This window comes from Rhinatrema bivittatum, chromosome 8 (genome assembly GCF_901001135.1).
Source record: "Rhinatrema bivittatum chromosome 8, aRhiBiv1.1, whole genome shotgun sequence".
NCBI lineage: Eukaryota > Metazoa > Chordata > Amphibia > Gymnophiona > Rhinatrematidae > Rhinatrema > Rhinatrema bivittatum.
This window is the reverse complement of record NC_042622.1, coordinates 80,242,539-80,261,414: the sequence shown is the minus strand read 5'-3', so window position 1 is coordinate 80,261,414 and position 18,876 is coordinate 80,242,539. Positions and strand designations below refer to the sequence as shown.

Sequence of the window (18,876 nt, the reverse complement as noted above, 5' to 3'; positions counted from 1 at the left end):
TTTCACCATGATGCTGATGATTTCTGTGACAAGTATGTGCAATTGGTCACTAACGTGTGATAGAACTGAAAAAGGATGGGTCAGCCTGGTGGCTAAGTGGCAGTGCTGTGCATTGTCATGCAGAAGACCTGGACTAGATTCACAACTCATGTCTTCTGGTTTGCCAGGTGGCCAGTGCTGAGAAAGCTGCAGAAGCAGCATTTACAATCTCTGTTGATAGAGAATCCAAGTCATGCAATGGTGACATCTATTGGCTGGTTTCAGGGCTTATTATTGCATTGTTCCAGAAAAAGCCTTAATATGTGCCCCTCCAGACAAGGACTGGCCCTGCGATGACTGGGCTAAATGAATTGGATACAAAATGGGGGGGGGGGCGGAAATCCTTTGGTCGTTGTAAATGAAGGCTTATGATGCTGGAACCAGCCCTGGTTCTGAATGAGCTGGAGACCCAAAGCAACAGGAAGAAATTGAGACTAAAATAAAAAAAAGAACTATAAAATAAAATTAAATATAAAATATGGATACAAGAAACATGCTGTACTATCAGAAATTGAGAGCATTATTACAGACTGTGCAGATGGGGGGACAAGAGTATATTTTGTAGGTGTCAAGCAGATGTTATGCACATGTTGCTGAATACCCCAACTTTCTTTTACAGGTTCTGGCAATTAATGAGGATCAAGAAGAGATGATTTTACAAGTTCCTCAACCACTGCGACTGCGACGCTGTGGATATTGTATGTTGCAGGTATGGCAGGTGTCTTTCTATAGGTATAGGAGTAACATCTGTAGAAGGAACGTTTGTGATCCTGAAAGTTTATATACATTATCATCTTTGGATTATTATATTGGTCCAATAAAAGTGATCACAGCCTGCAGAGAATCCAATGGACAAATATAACAAACTGCCACACAAGTTGAGTGACATCATCCAATGGCGCTGAGTCAGGTTGTTTTCTCCCAAAGCCCTGAAAGTTTTACTTTGCTTTCTGAGCATGTGTGGGCCTTCCCACATGTGAATCTCCTCAGTCTATTTTTGTCCGCCACAGTGAAAAGTCAGAACTTGTCTATCTCTCTCAGCATCACTGTGAAATTTCAGGATGTCTGTGGAGAAGAAAAGGAAAAGCCTATTCAAAAAATGTCAACAGTGTGGACACACAATGTCCATACTAAATTTGCATTCTCATTGTCTAAAATGCCTGGAACCAATCATGACTCTTCTAGTTGTGGACCCTGAAGGCACAAGTTTACCGAGAACGCTGACTCAGACATGAACACCCAAGCTTATCAAAAACCAGTTCAAAAACAATTCCAGTCCAAAAAAAACAGGAATTGTTAGTAGCGCCAAAAAGTGTAGGCATATCTATGCATAAGAGGCACAGTTCAGAACTATCCACGCAAAAGAGGCGGCACAATATAGCTTTGGAGCGAAACATTTGAGCCATGAGGTACTGGGTCTTGAAAGAACATGGCATGGAAGCATCTGCACAAAAGGATTGGTGCAGAGAATCACTGACACAGGAAAACATTTCAATTAAGAGCCGACGTACTTGCACACCACAAAGTAGATCTTCAGTATCAAGCTCTTCCTTAGATCCTATTGATGTAGAAACAAAACATACAGAAACATCAAGCAATATGACTTCACCTCCTACATTGGAGCCTCAAACTGAGTCAACTTAAGTCTAGAAATCCTACTACAGCAACCTGTACAGGATTGTCACGCTTTTATACAGACTTCATAAACACATACATGAAGCAGATGCTTAAATAACAATTTTCAGCTCAACCCATATTAGAGAGTTGAGAGAGAACCTACAATCAAAACCCCCATCTTATTTTGAGAAGAGAGGAGAATAGAAGTGAAGCACAAATCAGAAACTGCTTCATATATCTTTTTATATAATTCATATGATCCCTATTAATACATAAGAGCATGCCATACTGGGTCAGACCAAGGGTCCATCAAGTCCAGCATCCTGTTTCCAACAGTGGCCAATCCAGGCCATAAGAACTTGGCAAGTACCCAAAAACGTAAGTCTATTCCATGTTACTGTTGCTAGTAATAGCAGTGGCTATTTTCTAAGTCAACTTAATTAATAGCAGATAATGGACAATTGGCTGTTCATCTCTAGATCCATTATCTGACCCGATACCAGAACAGCCCAGGAGTTATAACCACTGGAAGATTCCTCATATCCAGATTTTCTGCAGAAGATGTTGGAAGCAATACCATTCAGCTTAAAAGAGGATACAGAAGAAATAAATGACTTATAAGGAGTCATTCACCCTCCAAAACAATACAATGTGCTACCAATGCATGACGCACTAATAAGAGTCCAAACTAAACTTTGCGAGACATCTTGCTCCAGACCACTGGTAGCAAAAAAATATTGATGTGAAACAGGATACAAAAATGACTAGAACATGAAAGAGTGCAACTTCCACATGACTCCATTATTGCAGAATCCACAATGAAAAAAGCCAAAATTATTACTCAAATTCACTACCAAGTAAAGATCCAAGAACGCTTGATGCGTAGGAAAGAGAATATATCAAGGTGCTACCTTGCAAGCCAGAATTGGTGTGAATCATATATGAAAGACCCAATATCTCTATAATAACCTTCAGAAACTTCAAGAAAGATCAATAAAGTTGCCCGATGAAGAGCAACAACTTTTCAATGAAACATTGGCAGATGAAGTCATGTTTTTGCACAATCTTTAAGTTATGACTTCTTTTGACATCGCTACAAAGGTATCTGCAACAGCTATTGCAGAAAGAGACTAGCATGGTGGATATATCTTGCAAAGGCAGCAATTTATTTGGAGATAAGGTGAAAGAGTTGAAACTATAAGAAACCAGAAAACCGCTCTGCAATCTCTCGCTTCATCTCATCAAGACACTTCCACACGATGGCGATACAAACAAGAACCATACAAAAGGTTATACTTCTACTCACAAAGGAGAATGTATAACCCTTACTATTCCTATGGACAACATCCAATAAACATACAACACCACCATTCATAGCAACAGAATCAACAGCTGCAATCAAGACAACAGAATTGTTACATACCTCAATAGAAGCAAAGCAAATAGGCTCTCCTGAGATCCATTCCATCCTTTTGTCTATAGTGAAGCATACATACAAACCCATTTCCAGACCTGGAAGTAAGGGATTCAGTTTTTCAAGAACTAGATTCAGATAACTCGGACAAATGGATTTTGAAAATAATAAAGGACATTTTCTAAACTTTGAAAGCTTGCCACCAGCAAATACCTTGATTTACCAGCAATATTCACTAGATCAGCTTACCATTCTACAGAAAGAGTTGCAGTTGCTTTTCAAGCAAAATCAATTCAACCAGTACTTCATTCTCAAAAGGGAACAGGTTTTTATTCCAAATACTTCCTGATGCCAGAAAAAAACCCAGATCTTTGCTCAATTACAGATCTCAGGAATTTAAATATCTACCTAAAATAAGAAAAGTTTAAGATAAATTCAGTAGGTACAATATTACCACTCTTGTTTAAAAAAAAAAAGAAAAAGGGACTGCTAACATCTTTGGACTTGAGATGCCTATGTGCACATCCCAATCAACAAAACTGACTGAAAATACCTACAGTTCACACTGCAAAATCAACACTACCCGTACAGGGTGTTGCCTTTCAATCTGACAGCAGCACCCAGGGTATTCAACAAATGCCTAGCAGTTGTAGCAGCTCATCTAAGAAAACAGAACATACTAGTATTTCCTTACTTAGACAACTGGCTAATATTGAATCCAAGCTACAAAGACTCAATGGAATACACAATGCACTACCTTGGATTCCTAGTCAATTATGAAAAATCAACATGCAGGCCAAGGCAGCATCTGAAGTTTATAGGCACGCAGTTGAATATGATAAAAGCCAAAGCATATTTTCCAGAGAAGAGTGAGGAAACTAATCAGCTTAGCACAGGAAGTAAAATCAAGGAAATCTATAACAATCAAGAAGTTAATGAGACTACTAGGACACATTGCTTCAACGTACATGTAATGCCAAGTCACGACCGAAAATGAGACACGCACAATGGTATCGAAAAAGCAAGTGAAACTAAGTCATTTGCTAAGTTACAAACTCCAGCTAAACAAGAAGTGGAGAATTTACTCACATGGTGGTCAATCAAGAGAAACTTGCTTTGTGATCAAAATTTTCACTCACAAACTATACGAACAGTAGTAACAACAGATGCATCACATCACAGATGGGGAGCATATCTCAATAATATGTGGACTCAAGGAGAATGGTTACAGAGAGAATCTAAGCTTCACATCAATCTTCTAGTAACGAGAGCAGTTTTCAATGCTCTAAAGGCGTTTGAGCCATAGCTGAAAAACAAAATGCTATAGATACTGACAATCAAGTAGCCATGTTCTATATAAACAAACAGAGAGGAACAGGTTCTTACCAGCTTTGCAAAGAATCCATATCAATATGGAATTGGGCAATCAAACAAAAAATGCAAATCTCAGCAATCTATCTTCCAGGGAAGAACAACATATCTACTTTTTGGAATCTTGCCAGGTACTTGTGATCTTGATTGGCCACTGTTGGAGACAGGATACTGGGCTTGATGGACCCTTAGTCTGACCCACTATGGCAAGTTCTTATAGCTGGCAGATTAAGCCATCAGTTACAATTGCACGAGTGGTCTCTGAATGATCTCACGCTGCAGGACCTTTTTGTGACATGGGACACACCAGGAATAGAATTATTTGCATCTCGTTCAATCACAGACTACCACAGTATTGTTTAAAATGGCCATCACAAGAAGCAAAGAAAAGGGTTCCTTTCTAATTCCATGGAATGAGGAGATGGTGTATGCTTTTCCACCAATTCTGATAATAGCAAAAATCATTCTAAAGTTGAGAGAGGACAAAAAAAGAATGATCCTGATAGCTCCCTGTTGGCCATGACAAAGTTGGTGGTTAATCAGACTAGCAATAGATACACCTGTGAGGTTACCAAGCATAATGGGTTAGACATGCAGGTTAGAGAAGCCACCTCTTTTGGGACAAGTGATGCTACATCCCTAATTAAGAGTAGCTTGGGTATATCACATGCGTTCTGGACTGGTCTGGTGGGATGATAAGGAAGGAAAAGTTTGGTGTTTTATATTCTACTTTTCTTTTCTTTACTCTTACTAGATCAGTCCAGATACTCTCCCTGCTTTTATTTGTCATCTTGCTTTATATTTTCAGATATTCTGCCTTTTAGTATTTTCTCAGGTTGGTAATTTGTTTTTTTACAGGCCAAGTTTCTTTAGAGGCCCATTTTTAATTCTCTTGTTTGTTGGTAGGGATTGGAAATTTAGTTTAGCATGTACTTTGCTTTCAAATAGATATACTGAGCTGCTGCAGGCTTCACAGTACCTTATATAGAGTGACATCAGCAAAACAATGTTCTCTACCTCCATCTCCTGGTAGGAGGAGTAAATTCCATGCAATCTGGACTGGTATTAGGTAAGAAACCACATTTTTCCATTGAGATTCACTGACACAGCCATGGCCTTGATGTGCCCTTTTTTTATAATTCACATTTTATTAAATTTTTCATAAAGTAAGCATTCATCTTACACCATACAGAAAAAATACAAAGAGTTGTAATATCACTAACAAACTCATTAACATAATTTCTCATTCACAAGAAAACAGAAATATTACATCTTCTTTTTTTTTTTTATAAGGAAAAATAAAAACTGAAGGCCCGGTAATACTAGGGGAGATAAAGAAGAAACAAAAAATTATCAGGAAATAGGCTTAACGGATACGGGGGATATATAATTACTTGATTGTCTTAGGGGTCTGTTACCCTATGATTGATATTCAAATTCCTGGCATTTAAGATGGATTTCAACTGCTCTGATAAGGTAAAAACAAAGCATTCTTCTTTCCCCTAACCACACATCTACATGGATACTTTAACACAAACGTATACGCTAAAAGCAATACTTGTGGTCTCATAACGAGAAATTCCCCCCTTCTCATTTGGGTTGATCTAGAAAAATCTGGAAATACTCTTACAGCTTGATCATAGAAAGTGAGAGAAATATTTTGGAAGTACCTTTTCATTACTTCATTCACATCATTATCTACTACAAAGGACACAAGTAACGTTCCACGATCTATGATCTTTGCAGATGAGTTTTCCAGAAATTGAGTCAGATTAGTGAGAGCTTCTAACTGGTTAGATTTTTTTTTTTTTTTTTTTACTAGCACTAGGTATAAAATACGCTTTATTCACCAATGGAATTTTCTCAACTTCAAATTTTAAATTTTCCAAAAAGAATTTTTAAGAGTACTAAGAATGTCCATTCCCAACACATGAGGAAAATTTAAAAACCTCAGGGGACTAGGAATGCCTTATGACCACCGATTTATGCCTGATGCTTTATGACCTCTGATTATTGTATATTGTTACTCATGTTCATAGTTATTTATCTTTCTATTTATTGATTTATTAATTTGCGTTGCCTTTCAGTATTATCTACTCCCCCTGTTTATTGTTTATCTATCGGTTATATGTAAGGGCCATGCCCAATAGTTCTTGTTTTTTGTAAACCGATATGGTGTGCGAACGGCCATCGTATAAAAGAGACTTTAAATAAATAAATAAATAAATGCCGGACATGGTTTTCCAGGTATTCTATTTCTCTGGACTGAATTCCGCAATCCTTTATCAACTTCATGTTGCAGGCCTGAACTTGACTTGTTGTTAGCTCTACCAATTCGACTATTATTCAGTTCCTTAATCTGGTCTCCCAAATTTGTATTTAGGGCTTGTAAATCCTTAGCCAAATTAAAATTTTTATATTGGCAGTCCTTCACTAGAACTCCTAGACTAGCCACCAGATCCTAGACTGCTTCTAAGCTTACTACAGCCTGTTTCGGGGGGAGCTGATAAAACTCACCCTCTAATCTGACTGCAGCAGTTTCAGAAGGATGCATTACTTGCGCAGCCATGATCTTTCTTTCCTTGTCTTTGAAGTCCACCGATGAAAGTGATGTTTCAGGCTCTGTAGACTCTTTCGGCATTGCTGCTTCCAGCAAACTTGAAGAGAACTGCGGTGGCAGTGTTTTTCCTCCGCATCGGTTTCCCCCACCCGTCGTGTGGATGATGTCATCTCTCAGCGCTGCTCCTTGCATCTGTAATAGTGACGCTGGTAGCAGTGGAGGCTGACAATCAGGGGAACTCAGAGTGGTTTCCCCATACAGCACCGGGGCTCCTTCTCCAGATGCCGAAGCGGGGACAAATTCACCCCCTTTGTCTACCGTCTGAGTCACAAAGGAGATTATCGATCTCTGCCCAGTAGGTAGAGTTGGTTCTGGGGGGAAGACTCGAACCTTCCCTTTTCTCTTAGAAGGCATTATTAAGGTAAACGATCACAGGCAGGGAGTAGCTCCCCTTGCATCTATTCACGCCGCCATCTTGGGCCTCCTTATGCCTGATGTGCCCTTCTAAGGACTTAAGTGAAGGATATGCAATCAACTATCCAATTAGAAAATGACATCTTTGATGCTGTAATCCTAGGATTGTTGGGGCAAAAAAGAAACATAAATCTAAGTAGATTTTCTAATGGCATCAGTCCGCTCCAGATGTAATATGACAGCTTTTACAATCCAGAATGCGAAAGGCTTATTTGCCTTAAGAACATTAGAACTGCCATTCTAGGTCAAACCAAGTGTCCATCAAGCCTGATATCTTGTTTCCAACAGTGGTCAATCTAGGTCACTAGTACCTGACAGGATCCCAAATAGTAGATTCCATGTTGCTTATGCCCAGGGATAAGCAGTGGCTTTTCTCAAGTCTACCTGGTTAATAATAGTTTATAGATCATTATTAGAATGTGGCCATGGAAAAATGTTGGAAGGACAATTGACTGATTTAATATGGAAATCCACCATAAGCTTAGATACTTGTGTGACTGATGAACTCCCTGTCTTCAGAGACCACCTGTTATAGCTAAACAACTACACTTTACAGACCCAGTAGGTACTGTCTCTCCGGGAGTGCAATAGGCCAACACCTAAAAAAAAAAGATCAAGTTTATGAATTCCTGTGAAGAACTCTTATTCTTTTGCAGCCTGCAGTCTTCCCCAATCATCTGCTAGACTCAGTAGGACTTCCAGGAGAGGCTTTGTAAATGATGCATTTTTTTAAAATGATCCTATTATTCATTTGGATTTTAACAAAACAAATATAACATAGTTGTCATGTAACATCTCGGCGCCACCTCTAACACCCACTCAGTGTTAACCCTGTGACCACTCAGAGGGTCCTGCTGAGCATCTGCGCATGTGCTCCTACATTGGCAACCTCCCACCTGTAATTGGATTCCCACTGGTCTCTGGGCAAGTCTCTACCCACAAGGTATCATCTGCTAGTTTCTAGGGACACTGGGACCCCACACAGCCCAGGGTCACATGGTTTCTAGAAATGCACCTATAGATGAAATTCAGAAAACACTGGGAACATTAACAAGTCCAGGACAGGCAGAGCTAACAAACTTCTAAGTTTAACAACACAAAGTGGCAAAACGAGGGCGTTAACCCGGTTCTTGAGGGTCTGTGGGGTCCTCCCAGTGCCTTTCCCATTCCAAAGAAGATCCAGAAGCTCATTAATCAGGAGTGGGACTCCCCAGATGCAGGTTTGAAGGATGGAAGGGCCATGGCTAAGTTGTATCCCCTGTTGGATGAGCACTTGGATCGCCTTAAAATGCCTAAGGTCGATGTGGCAGTATTGGCAGTGACCAAGAAGAATACGATTCTGGTGGCGGGGCAGCTGCCCTCAAGCATATCCAGGATCATAAGCTGGATGTTCAATTGAAGCGCATGTTTGAGGTGTCAGCGTTGAGTCTCTGGGCGGCAGTGTGCACTACGTATGATGCAGCGTGCTTGTTTATGCTGAATCCAAAAGCCTCAGGAGCAGGCATCCCCAGGTGTGCTGTCCCCCACACAAGCAGCCCGCCTGGAGGCGGGGGTGGCCTATATGGCAGATTCCTTATATGATTTGGTGCGCACTACAGCTAGGAGTATGGTCTCAGTGGTGGCAGCCCAGCCTCCACAATTGGTCAGTGGACATGTGGTCTAAGACTCAGTTGTGTAACCTTCCCTTTAAGGGAAAGCTTCTCTTTGGGGAGGACCTGGACCAGCTCATGAAGTTCCTGGGAGAAACCAAGGGTAATCGGCTGCCGGAAGATAAGAAGGATATTAAGGAAAACTTTCCCGCTCGGCCTCACTTTCAAGAATCAAGGTGGTTTCGGGCCGGTAGAAGCTTCTCTTCCGCAGGGCAAAAGCAATCGTTGAATCTTCAGCATTCCTTTCGAGGTGTTTAGCCGGTTCTCCAGCGGCAGCTCCGGGCAGGGGGCTAGAAGAGGTAAACCATCCCAATGAGGCCAGGGGCACCCACTCCTCGTTGGTGGCGGTAGAGGGCAGGTTGTCCCATTTTTATGAGGAGTGAGTCAAGATTACCTCAGACCAGTGGGTTCTGGAGGTGGTAAGGGACGGTTACGCCTTAGGATTTTCTTGCCCACTCAGTGACACCTTCCTGGAGTCACATTATTCTTCTTGAAGGAAATGCGACGTGGTGGGAGGAACTCTGCGCAGGTTGATAAGCTTGGAAGCCATCCTCCCGGTTGCCCTGGGCAAGCAGGAGCAAGAAAGGTATTCCATCTACTTTGTGGCGCCAAAGAAGGAGGGCACGTTCTGTCGTGTCTTGGACTTGGAGAAGGTGTGTTGCGATGCTGCTCACGGGGCCCATTCCGTAAGCAGCCTCTCACCTAGCCCGACACCACCTGCCCTGCCTTGTGGCGGGAGTTGCCGCTCTCTTGCCTCTGTCGCTGCTGCAGGCCTTTTTCTGCCTTCGCAGCTGGGGAGCTGCCTCCGACTCTGCATCCTGCGTGGCTGGGAGCTGCCACTGCTGCTGCTCTTCGTGATTCCCTCCATTGTGGCTGGGATGCTGCTGTTGCTGCCTCCCCTGCCTGACGCCGGGTTCCTGTTTAGGTACGTGTGCACGCCTCTCTTTGAGTCTTAAAGGGCCGCGGTGGGAAAAGCCCCGCAGCCCCTACTGATGATGTCACCACCGTGTCCTGCCTTCAGCCCTATAAAAGGACTTTCTGTCAGTTCCTCGGGGCCTTCGCAAGGGAGTTCATGGTCATCTATGGTGTGTCTTCCTTCAAGGTGTTTCGTGGTCGTCTTCTATTTGATGGTCTTCTTGTTCCTCATTGGATGTTTCTGTGCCTCTGGTTCCTGGTTTCCTTGTTCCTCGTCAGAGCTCTGTCATGTTGCTTGTTCTGTGTTCCTGGTCTCCTGCTGGTTCCTCAACCAGTCTTTTGAATCTTCACCAAGTTCTCGACGTTCCGGTCTTCATTCCAAGGCCAGCCTTTTGGATCCAGCATCGTGGTCCATGACCAGCCACGGGCAGCTGTGTAGGGTGCTTCCTGGCACAGGGCCTGTTCCCAAGTCTGTCTTCACTGGATCAAGTCCTCTGAGTCCATCCTTGTTTTTAGGTTCCAAGTCAAGTCTCAAGTTCCTGTTTGTGTTCCAAGTTCTGGGCTCATGGAGCTTGTCCAGCCAGCGGATTGCCATGTTTCTCGATCCAAGCAATGTTCCTCGTTCCAAGTGATGGCCTAATTCCTGCCCTCCTCTGAGTCCTGAGCCTGTCTCGCTCCTTGCATGGTCTGTGACTAACCTGTGGCAGGTTGTGTAGGGCGTGCAGTGGGACAGCATGGTCTGCGACAAGCCCGCGGGGGGGCTGTGTATGGCGCGCTGAGGTGCAGTGCCCCGGTATGCTGGACTCCTCCTGTACCTGAGTCTCTGTCTCAAGTTCCAAGTCTCCAGAGTCTCCGTCTCTAGTTCCAAGTCTTCATCAGAGTTCCATGTCATGTGGTGTTCTGACCTCGGCCTTCGTCTGTCCTGATGCACAAGCCGTTCCCAAGTGGCAGGTCCGAAAGGGCTATCGAGTGGTCTGAGGGCTACCCCAGAGACCAGCATTGTGTTATTAGGTCTCATTCTGTGCATACAGGCTCAGCGGAGGTCTGTGTACTACGTTCCAAGCCCAGCCCGTGCCAGAATTGCTCGCCTCCCACAGTGCCTGCCATGGAGTCTCACCCTGAGATTTTGCCATGGTTCAAGGGCTCACTCTTCTCGAGCAAGCGACCGCATTCCCCGCACTCGCAACAAGGTGAACTTGAGCTTGCGGGTGCCACGATTCCGGATGGAGACTCTGTGTATGGTGATTGTGGCTGTCGGCAAGGGAGAGTTCCTGGCGTCATTGAACCTCACTGAGGCTTATCTGCATATCCCTATCTGAAAGAAACACCAGACGTTTCTGCGATTCAAGGTGCTGGGTCAGCATTTTCAGTTTCAGGCCCTTCCCTTTGGTCTGGCCACGGCTCCTCGAACCTTCACGAAAGTGATTGTGGTGGTAGCGGCGTCCTTGAAATGGGAAGGAGTGTTGGTTCAGCCATACCTAGACAATTGGCTCATCTTGGCGAAGACGGAGGAGGAGGGCAATCGTTTGGTGCAGCGAATGAGACAGCTTCTGAGCTCCCTGGGTTGGGTGATGAATGTGGTGAAAAGTCATCTGGTACCCTCTCAATCTCTGGAATATCTCAGAGCATGCTTTGATATCCGGCAGGGCAAGATATATCTTAACAGCGGACAGAGTGGCAAAATTGCAGGCGCAAGTTTCCCGTTTGCTGCATCTTCCAGTCCCAAATGTCTGAGATTACCTGCAGGTCCTGGGATCCATGGCATTTATGTTGGACCTGGTTCCGTGGGCATCTGCCCACATGCGACCACTACAGAGGGCATTATTGTCTCAATGGAATCCGTCGACGGAAGAGTATTATGTCCCCCTGCCCTGATGCGGGATGCCAGATCCAGCCTGGCGTGGTGGCTGTCTCGGCCCAATTTGGACAAGGGAAGGCCCTCGAAGTTCCGGATTGAGTGGTGCTGACCATGGATGCCAGCCTCAAAGGCTGTGAAGCAGTGTGCATGAGACATGCGGCCCAGGGTCTCTGGTTGATGGCGGAGAAGACTTGGTCTGTCAATCGCTTGGAAACAAGAGCGGTGCACAGGGCTTTGGAGGTGTTCCTTCCCCTGGTCCAGGGTTGAATGTTATGTGTGTTGTCTGACAATGCGACGACAGTGGCTTACATCAACTACCAAGGAGGAACAAGGAGTTATGCTGTGGCTCAGGAAGCTCAGCTGCCGTTTGTGTGGGCGGAGCGTCACCTCAAAGGGATCGCAGCCTCCCATGTTGGGGGAGTAGACAACGTGCAGACAGATTTCTTAAGCCAACAGCAACTGGATCCCGGGGAGTGGGAACTGTCCCCAGAAGCCTGGAACCACATTTGTGCCAGATGGGGGGGGGGGGGGGGAAGGGGGGGTTCCTCAGCTGGACCTCATGGTGACAGGGGCCAACTCAAAGACGTTACGATTCTTTAGTTGCAGACAAGAAGTTGGTTCGGTGGGCCTAGATACTCTAGTGTGCCCTTGGCCGACGGGGATTCTTCTGTATATGTTTAATCCGTGCCCGCTCATTGGACGACTGCTGCGTTGCATAGAGGCGTATCCAGTGCCGGTGGTTCTGGTCGCGCCAGAGTAGCCACGTCATCCGTGGTTTGCGGATTTGGTGCATCTGGTGGATGACGGTCTTCTCCGATTAGCTCATCTGCAGAAGTTGCTGCGGCAGGGCCCCATATTTTCAGATCGGGAGGATCACTTTTGTCTCGCAGCTTGGCTTTTGAGAGGCAGCGACTGCACATGAAGGGTTATTCGGAGCCGGTTATTTCTACCCTTCTTCGGGCTAGACTGCCCTCTACTTCCGTGGTTTGACAGAGTTTGGAAGGTCTTTGAGTCCTGGTGTGGCAGGAGTAAAAGAAAAGAAATTAACAGGTAAGTTTAAATTTCACCTTTTACTGCATCTCTGGGAGCTCTGATAAAATTAACAAACTCCAACATTATATTTGCATTTACCCATTCCACACCATTTATGCTTTTTGTAGACCTCTATCATATCTCCCCTCAGCTGTCTCTTCTCCAAGCTGAAGAGCTTTAACCTCTTTAACCTTTCCTCATAGGGGAGGAGTTAACCCCCTTTATCATTTTGGTTGCCCTACTCTGTACTTTATCTAGTTCCACTATATCTTTTTTGAGATATGGCAACCAGAATTACACACTGTACTCTAGGTGCGGTCACACCATTTAGTGATTCAGAGGTATTATGATATTTTCAGTTTTATTGTCATTCTTTTCCTAAGCATTCCTAACATTCTGTTTGCTTTTTTGACGCTGTCCCACACTGAGCAGAGGATTTCAGTGTATTGTCCATGACATGGTTCTCCAAATAGAAACATTGTAAGGCTTTGTTTTGGAACCACTGGAGGAAATGTTAGATGGGATCTATTTCAAATGTTTTCTGATGACCAAGAACGTATGAGGCTTTTACTGTATTCTAGACTTAGGAGACTTCAAAATGGAATCTCTTAGGACCGTAATTGAGGCAGTCTGACCTGTTTTCCATGAGCTTCAGGATGCCTGTTCACATATCCAAGATATCTCAGGTTTTCCCTGGGGTAATGGCATTTCCAATACATGGTTCTCCTCTGTTTCACCATGGCCCCACAGGTTTTCTCCAAGGTCATCGTGACCCTCATTATGAAACAAGAGAAGGAAGGGTCTGTCTGTGTTTTCATATCTAGATGATTATTTTATAATGGCAGAGACAATCTGGAGTATCCCAAAAGTCACAATAGTGTGGTATTAGTGTTTCATGATTATGGATGGTCATCCTTTGGAACTGCTCCTTGGACTTGTTGCAGGATTTGATTCAGTTGGGAGTATTAGCCTAGGCCTGATGAAGCTCCTGGAGGATGGGATACTCTTCAGGTAGCAGAAAAAAACTTGGATCCTGGATTGATAGAGATGGCCTTTGGCAAGGTTTCATATGAGAATGTTACAATGGCTAATATGGAGTTGCCTTATGCCCAGACTTGACTTGATGTTAGCACCAGATGTTAAAGATTCCTTGATATGGTGACTAATCATAATGAATCTGTACAAACTTAGGGCTGGTGGTTCCATTAGACCATCTATCTGTTTGCCTAGAGAGCCAAAATATTGGGGGCAACAAAAGCCCACCAATGCAAGGTACAGAGGGGTGCTGTGCCAGAACCAATAGTGTCAAAGAAGGGGATGCTGTGCTGAAGCCACTGTTGCCAGCAGGAGGGAGTACTGAGTGCTGGACCTGCTGCCATTAAGTGAAGTTGAGGGAAGAGAGTGCATGACCAAAGCTTTACCTAGGCTGCCAAATACTCTTGCCCCAAACCTGGGCCCAAGTATGTTGAGATTACTACAAATTCAAATCTTATGGTGTGGGAAGCCATAATTCTGCATAATCTGTTCAGGGGATCTGCTGTCTAGAGGAAAAATCCTTACACATGAATGTCTTGAAATCAGGGCTATTCTTTTGTCCTTAAAAACTGTTTAGAATCTGATTTGGAACATACAACAACTAGATTGCTGAAAAGGCAAGAGTATAAGCCCTGGCAAGTTAGATGTATAACAGTAGTTAGAAAAGCCAAGAGAGACTTTGAGAAAAAGCTTGCCATTAAGAAAACAACTAATAATAAAAACTTTTTCAAGGGGGGGGGCGGGGTTTGATGACATCACCAGCCTAGATGGCTACTTGAGTTTTCTTTCCCATTTCCAGAAAGCCCTAACAGTGTTTTTTTCTAGCCGACATTGGAATTTTAGGGACTGAAATTGCCCTATTGTGCTGCTGAAAGTGTGTTCTTGTCTACCTGGAAGAAAACCCGATTTGAAACAATTTTCATTCTCAAAACTCGGTGAAGAACTAAGCGGTATGGACAGAGATTCTGAGCCTACTGACTCTGCAGTCTTCACCTGCGGATTCTGACGTACCCTCGCGTGCCAAGTTCCACGACCTTTGTAAATATATCCGCAATAATAAAGCGGAGATGGTGACCTTAATGTCAGAGCTTCGAGAAGAATTACTAGAGATCGGGCGGCATGCGGACCAACAAGGCACGACTATTGACACGCATGTAATTCAAATTGAAAATCTTCAGAAGCAGTGCTTCGCTCTCCGTGATGATAACATCTTACTCTCTGAAAAGCTAGAAGATATTGAGAACAGGTCTCGGCAGTGTAACCTCCGTTTCCAAGGAATAGTGGAGAGTTCTAACGCAATGGATTGCAAGGCCTTAATCCAACAATTTTGTGCCGCCTTGATGGACTCTGAGGAAGCCTCTGCCTTTCCACGCCTGGTTGACATCACTATTGAATGGGCCCATTGGGCCCTGGGTCAGCATGCTGCATGATATTGTTGTCTGTTTCCACTCCTAAAGTACTAAGGAGTGTTTACCATCCAAGGGACCACGTATAATACAAAATCACTGAGTGAGGTTGTATACTCTGACGCACTGCCGGGTGTGTCCTTGTTTATTGTATATGCACTTTTTATCTTGTTGTTTCTTGTTCCATAAGTATTGTTATACCACTGAAATCTCAATAAAATATAAATAATAATAAAAAAAAAAATCACTGAGTGAGGCGGAGGCCATTTTGAAAGACCTGGGATTTGTGATGGCTGCTTCCAACGTTCCTTCTAATGTTGCATTGACACGCCGTGAAGATCAACCCCGCTGGCAGCTGGTGGACAAAGGAAGTTGCTGACTTCAGCGTAACTCGGGAGGTCTTACTCCTCCCCGGGACACTGTGACTTGAGTATAGTTGCTAGTTTACTCTAATCTTTTGCTTTCTCTTGCCGTGTTTGGTACTGAAGGGCTGTGGGGTTTATTGGGCTCTTGATTTATTCTGTATTCTAGGGCTTGGGGGGAGGGAAATCTCAAGGTCTCATGGCTGTCCCCCAGTTTCAATCTTGTTCAGGGTTGAGCAGATACTGGGGGAGGGGGCAGTTATAGTTCGGATTACCTCAAGGGAGGGTATTCTATAAGCAGTTCAGTACGACAGTGTTTGCTTCATTGGGTTCAGTGTCTTGGAATCCCCTTGACTATTGCAGGGCAGTTCCTTTTTTTATTTTCTTGGGTGTTTTGGAGGCTAATGGGATCTTTTTTTCTTATTTCATCAATGTATCAGGTCTCTCATTCTCTAGATGGCATCATTTAAACTATTTTCCCTGAATGTGAAGGGATTAAACACTTTTAGAAAGGGGAAGTTATTTTCTGATTTGCTTAAGAACATAAGACATTGCTATACTGGGTCAGACCCAAGGGTCCATTAAGCCCAGCATCCTGAACTTGTAGCCAATCCAGGCTACAAGTTCATGGCAAGTACCCAAACACTAAGTAGATCCCATGTTATGATGTCAGTAATAGCAGTGGCTATTCTCTAAGACAACTTAATTAATAGCAATTAATGGACTTGTCCTCCATGAACTTATCCAAACTTTTTTTAAACCTAGCTACACTAACTTCACTAACCACATCCTCTGGTAGCAAATTCCAGAGCTTAATTGTGCATTGAGTGAAAAATAATTTTCTCCAATTAGTTTTAAATGTCCTACTTGCTAACTTCATGGGGTGCCCCCTATTCCTTCTATTTTCCGAAAGAGTAAATAACTGATTCACATTTATCTGTTCTAGACCTCTCATGATTTTAAAGACCTCAATTATATCCCCCCCCCCCCCCCTCAGCCATCTCTTCTCCAAGCTGAGCAGCCCTAACCTCTTCAGCCTTTCCTCATAGGGGAGCTGTTCCATCCCCTTTATCATTTTGGTCACCCTTCTCTGTACCTTCTCTATCGCAACTATATCTTTTTTTTGAGATGTGGCGACCAGAATTGTACACAGTACTCAAGGTGCAGTCTCACCATGGAGCGATACAGAGGCATTATGACATTTTCCGTTTTATTCACCATTCCCTTCCTAATAATTCCTAACATTCTGTATGCTTTTTTGACTGCTGCAAGGTCTCTATTGCCTTCATTCAGGAGACCCATTTGAAGAGGAGGCATGAGTATTTAATGGTCTCCCCTTCTTTTCCCAGAAGTTTTTTTTTTCGGCTGCATTTCAGGGCCATGAATACTCAGGGGTGGATATACTCTTTTTTTCTTCTCAATTCACTTGCCATATCAAGCGGAGTTTTGAGGATCCCCATGTTATTATAGAAGTAGGGGATGAAACTCTTACTTTAGTTACCATATATGCTCCCAACACAGATCATGGCTATTTTTTTTGAGAATCTCTCAGTTATTCTGGATGCCAGGGTCAAGGGTAATTATTGTGGGAGATTTTAACATGCCCCAGTTTCGCACCTAGATACCTCTTCAGGTGGTGGTCAAATTTCTAAATTGTCTAGGAGCAAATTTAAGCAATTTATGTCTAGCTGGGATCTAGTTGACTTATGGAGACATAGGTACCCTAAGTCTAGAAGCTATACCTTTTATTCTGCCGCCTACAATTTATATTCTTGGATTGATCACCTGTGGGTGGATATGTTTTTGTTACATCAAGTCACTCATACAGGCATAGGGGTTATTCTCATGGTTTCACCACACCCCCGGTATGGTTAGACCTATCCTTTCTAGATATAGGCTGTGGTCGTCGCTTTTGGAGACTTAATGACTCTTTTGCTAGCAAATTACTCTTATTGCTCCACTTTACAGGGGGTGATTAAGGATTACCTACAGCATAACACTGAGGGAGATGCTTCCCCAATAGTTATTTGGGAGTACCTCAAGGCGGTAGTGAGAGGGCATGTAATATCCTGAGCGTCTTTCCTGAAAAAAGAGAAGGCCCGACAATGTCCAGGATTGCTGACATTGAACATTTGCATTGCCAAACTTTAAAGCCATACACAAAACAAAAAAGGACTTCTATGCAAAAAGAATTCATAACTTCATCTTCGACTCTAAAGCGTTATTCTCTTACGTATCATCTCTCACCAAACCGACACCACCATCCATTCCAGACCAACTAGCGCTCAGCAAGGCCAACGAATTAGCCACCTACTTCAAAACAAAAATCTCAAACCTCACTAGCTCCCTCACAACCCATCAAACTCTACCAATACCTCATAGCTCATACCAACCCACTCTGAATTCTAGACTAGAGTCATTCGAGCCCACATCCGCCATGGAGATTGAAAATTTACTTAAAAAAATTAAACCATCTGCATATCCATCGGACCCACTCCCTACCAATCTGCTCACTGCCATCCCTAGCACCGTCGCAAAACCTATTGCAGAAATCATCAACACCTCTTTGGCCATGGGCACAGTTCCTAACCAACTAAAACTTGCAATCATCAAACCCCTACTGAAAAAACCAAATGCATCACTAACGGACCCAGCTAACTTCAGACCCATTGCAAACCTGCCCCTGATCTCCAAATTGATGGAAAAAGCCGTAAACAAACAACTTTCCGATTATCTCGAGGAATACAACATTCTCTCCCCTGCACAATATGGTTTTCGAAAATCACTAAGCACAGAGTCACTTTTGCTTTCTCTCACTGATAATTTACTTTTGAACCTGGAGAAAAAACAATCATTCTTACTGGTCCTACTAGACCTATCCTCAGCGTTCGACACGGTAAATCACTCACAACTCTTGGAACAACTATCAAACATAGGAATTAAAGGCACAGCTCTCAGTTGGTTCAAATCATTCCTATCAAACAGGTTTTACCAGGTCAGAATTAATAACAAGGATTCTAACCCCATCCTATCAGACCAAGGTGTACCTCAAGGTTCTTCCCTCTCTCCCACCCTGTTCAACGTCTACCTCCTCCCCCTCTGCCATCTGCTATCACAGCTTAAACTTACTCATTACCTCTATGC

The 18,876-nt window shown here is 43.5% G+C and overlaps 1 protein-coding gene across 1 annotated transcript in view; it reads left to right on the top strand.

Moving 5' to 3' along the window:
• ZDHHC12 (zinc finger DHHC-type containing 12) overlaps positions 1 to 18,876 on the top strand; it is a 92,272-nt gene that overhangs the window by 37,528 nt on the left and 35,868 nt on the right. The window contains exon 3 of the mRNA XM_029613333.1: positions 659 to 748. Within this exon, the coding sequence (XP_029469193.1) occupies positions 659 to 748 (90 nt within the window). The remainder of the gene's footprint in view (positions 1 to 658; positions 749 to 18,876) is intronic.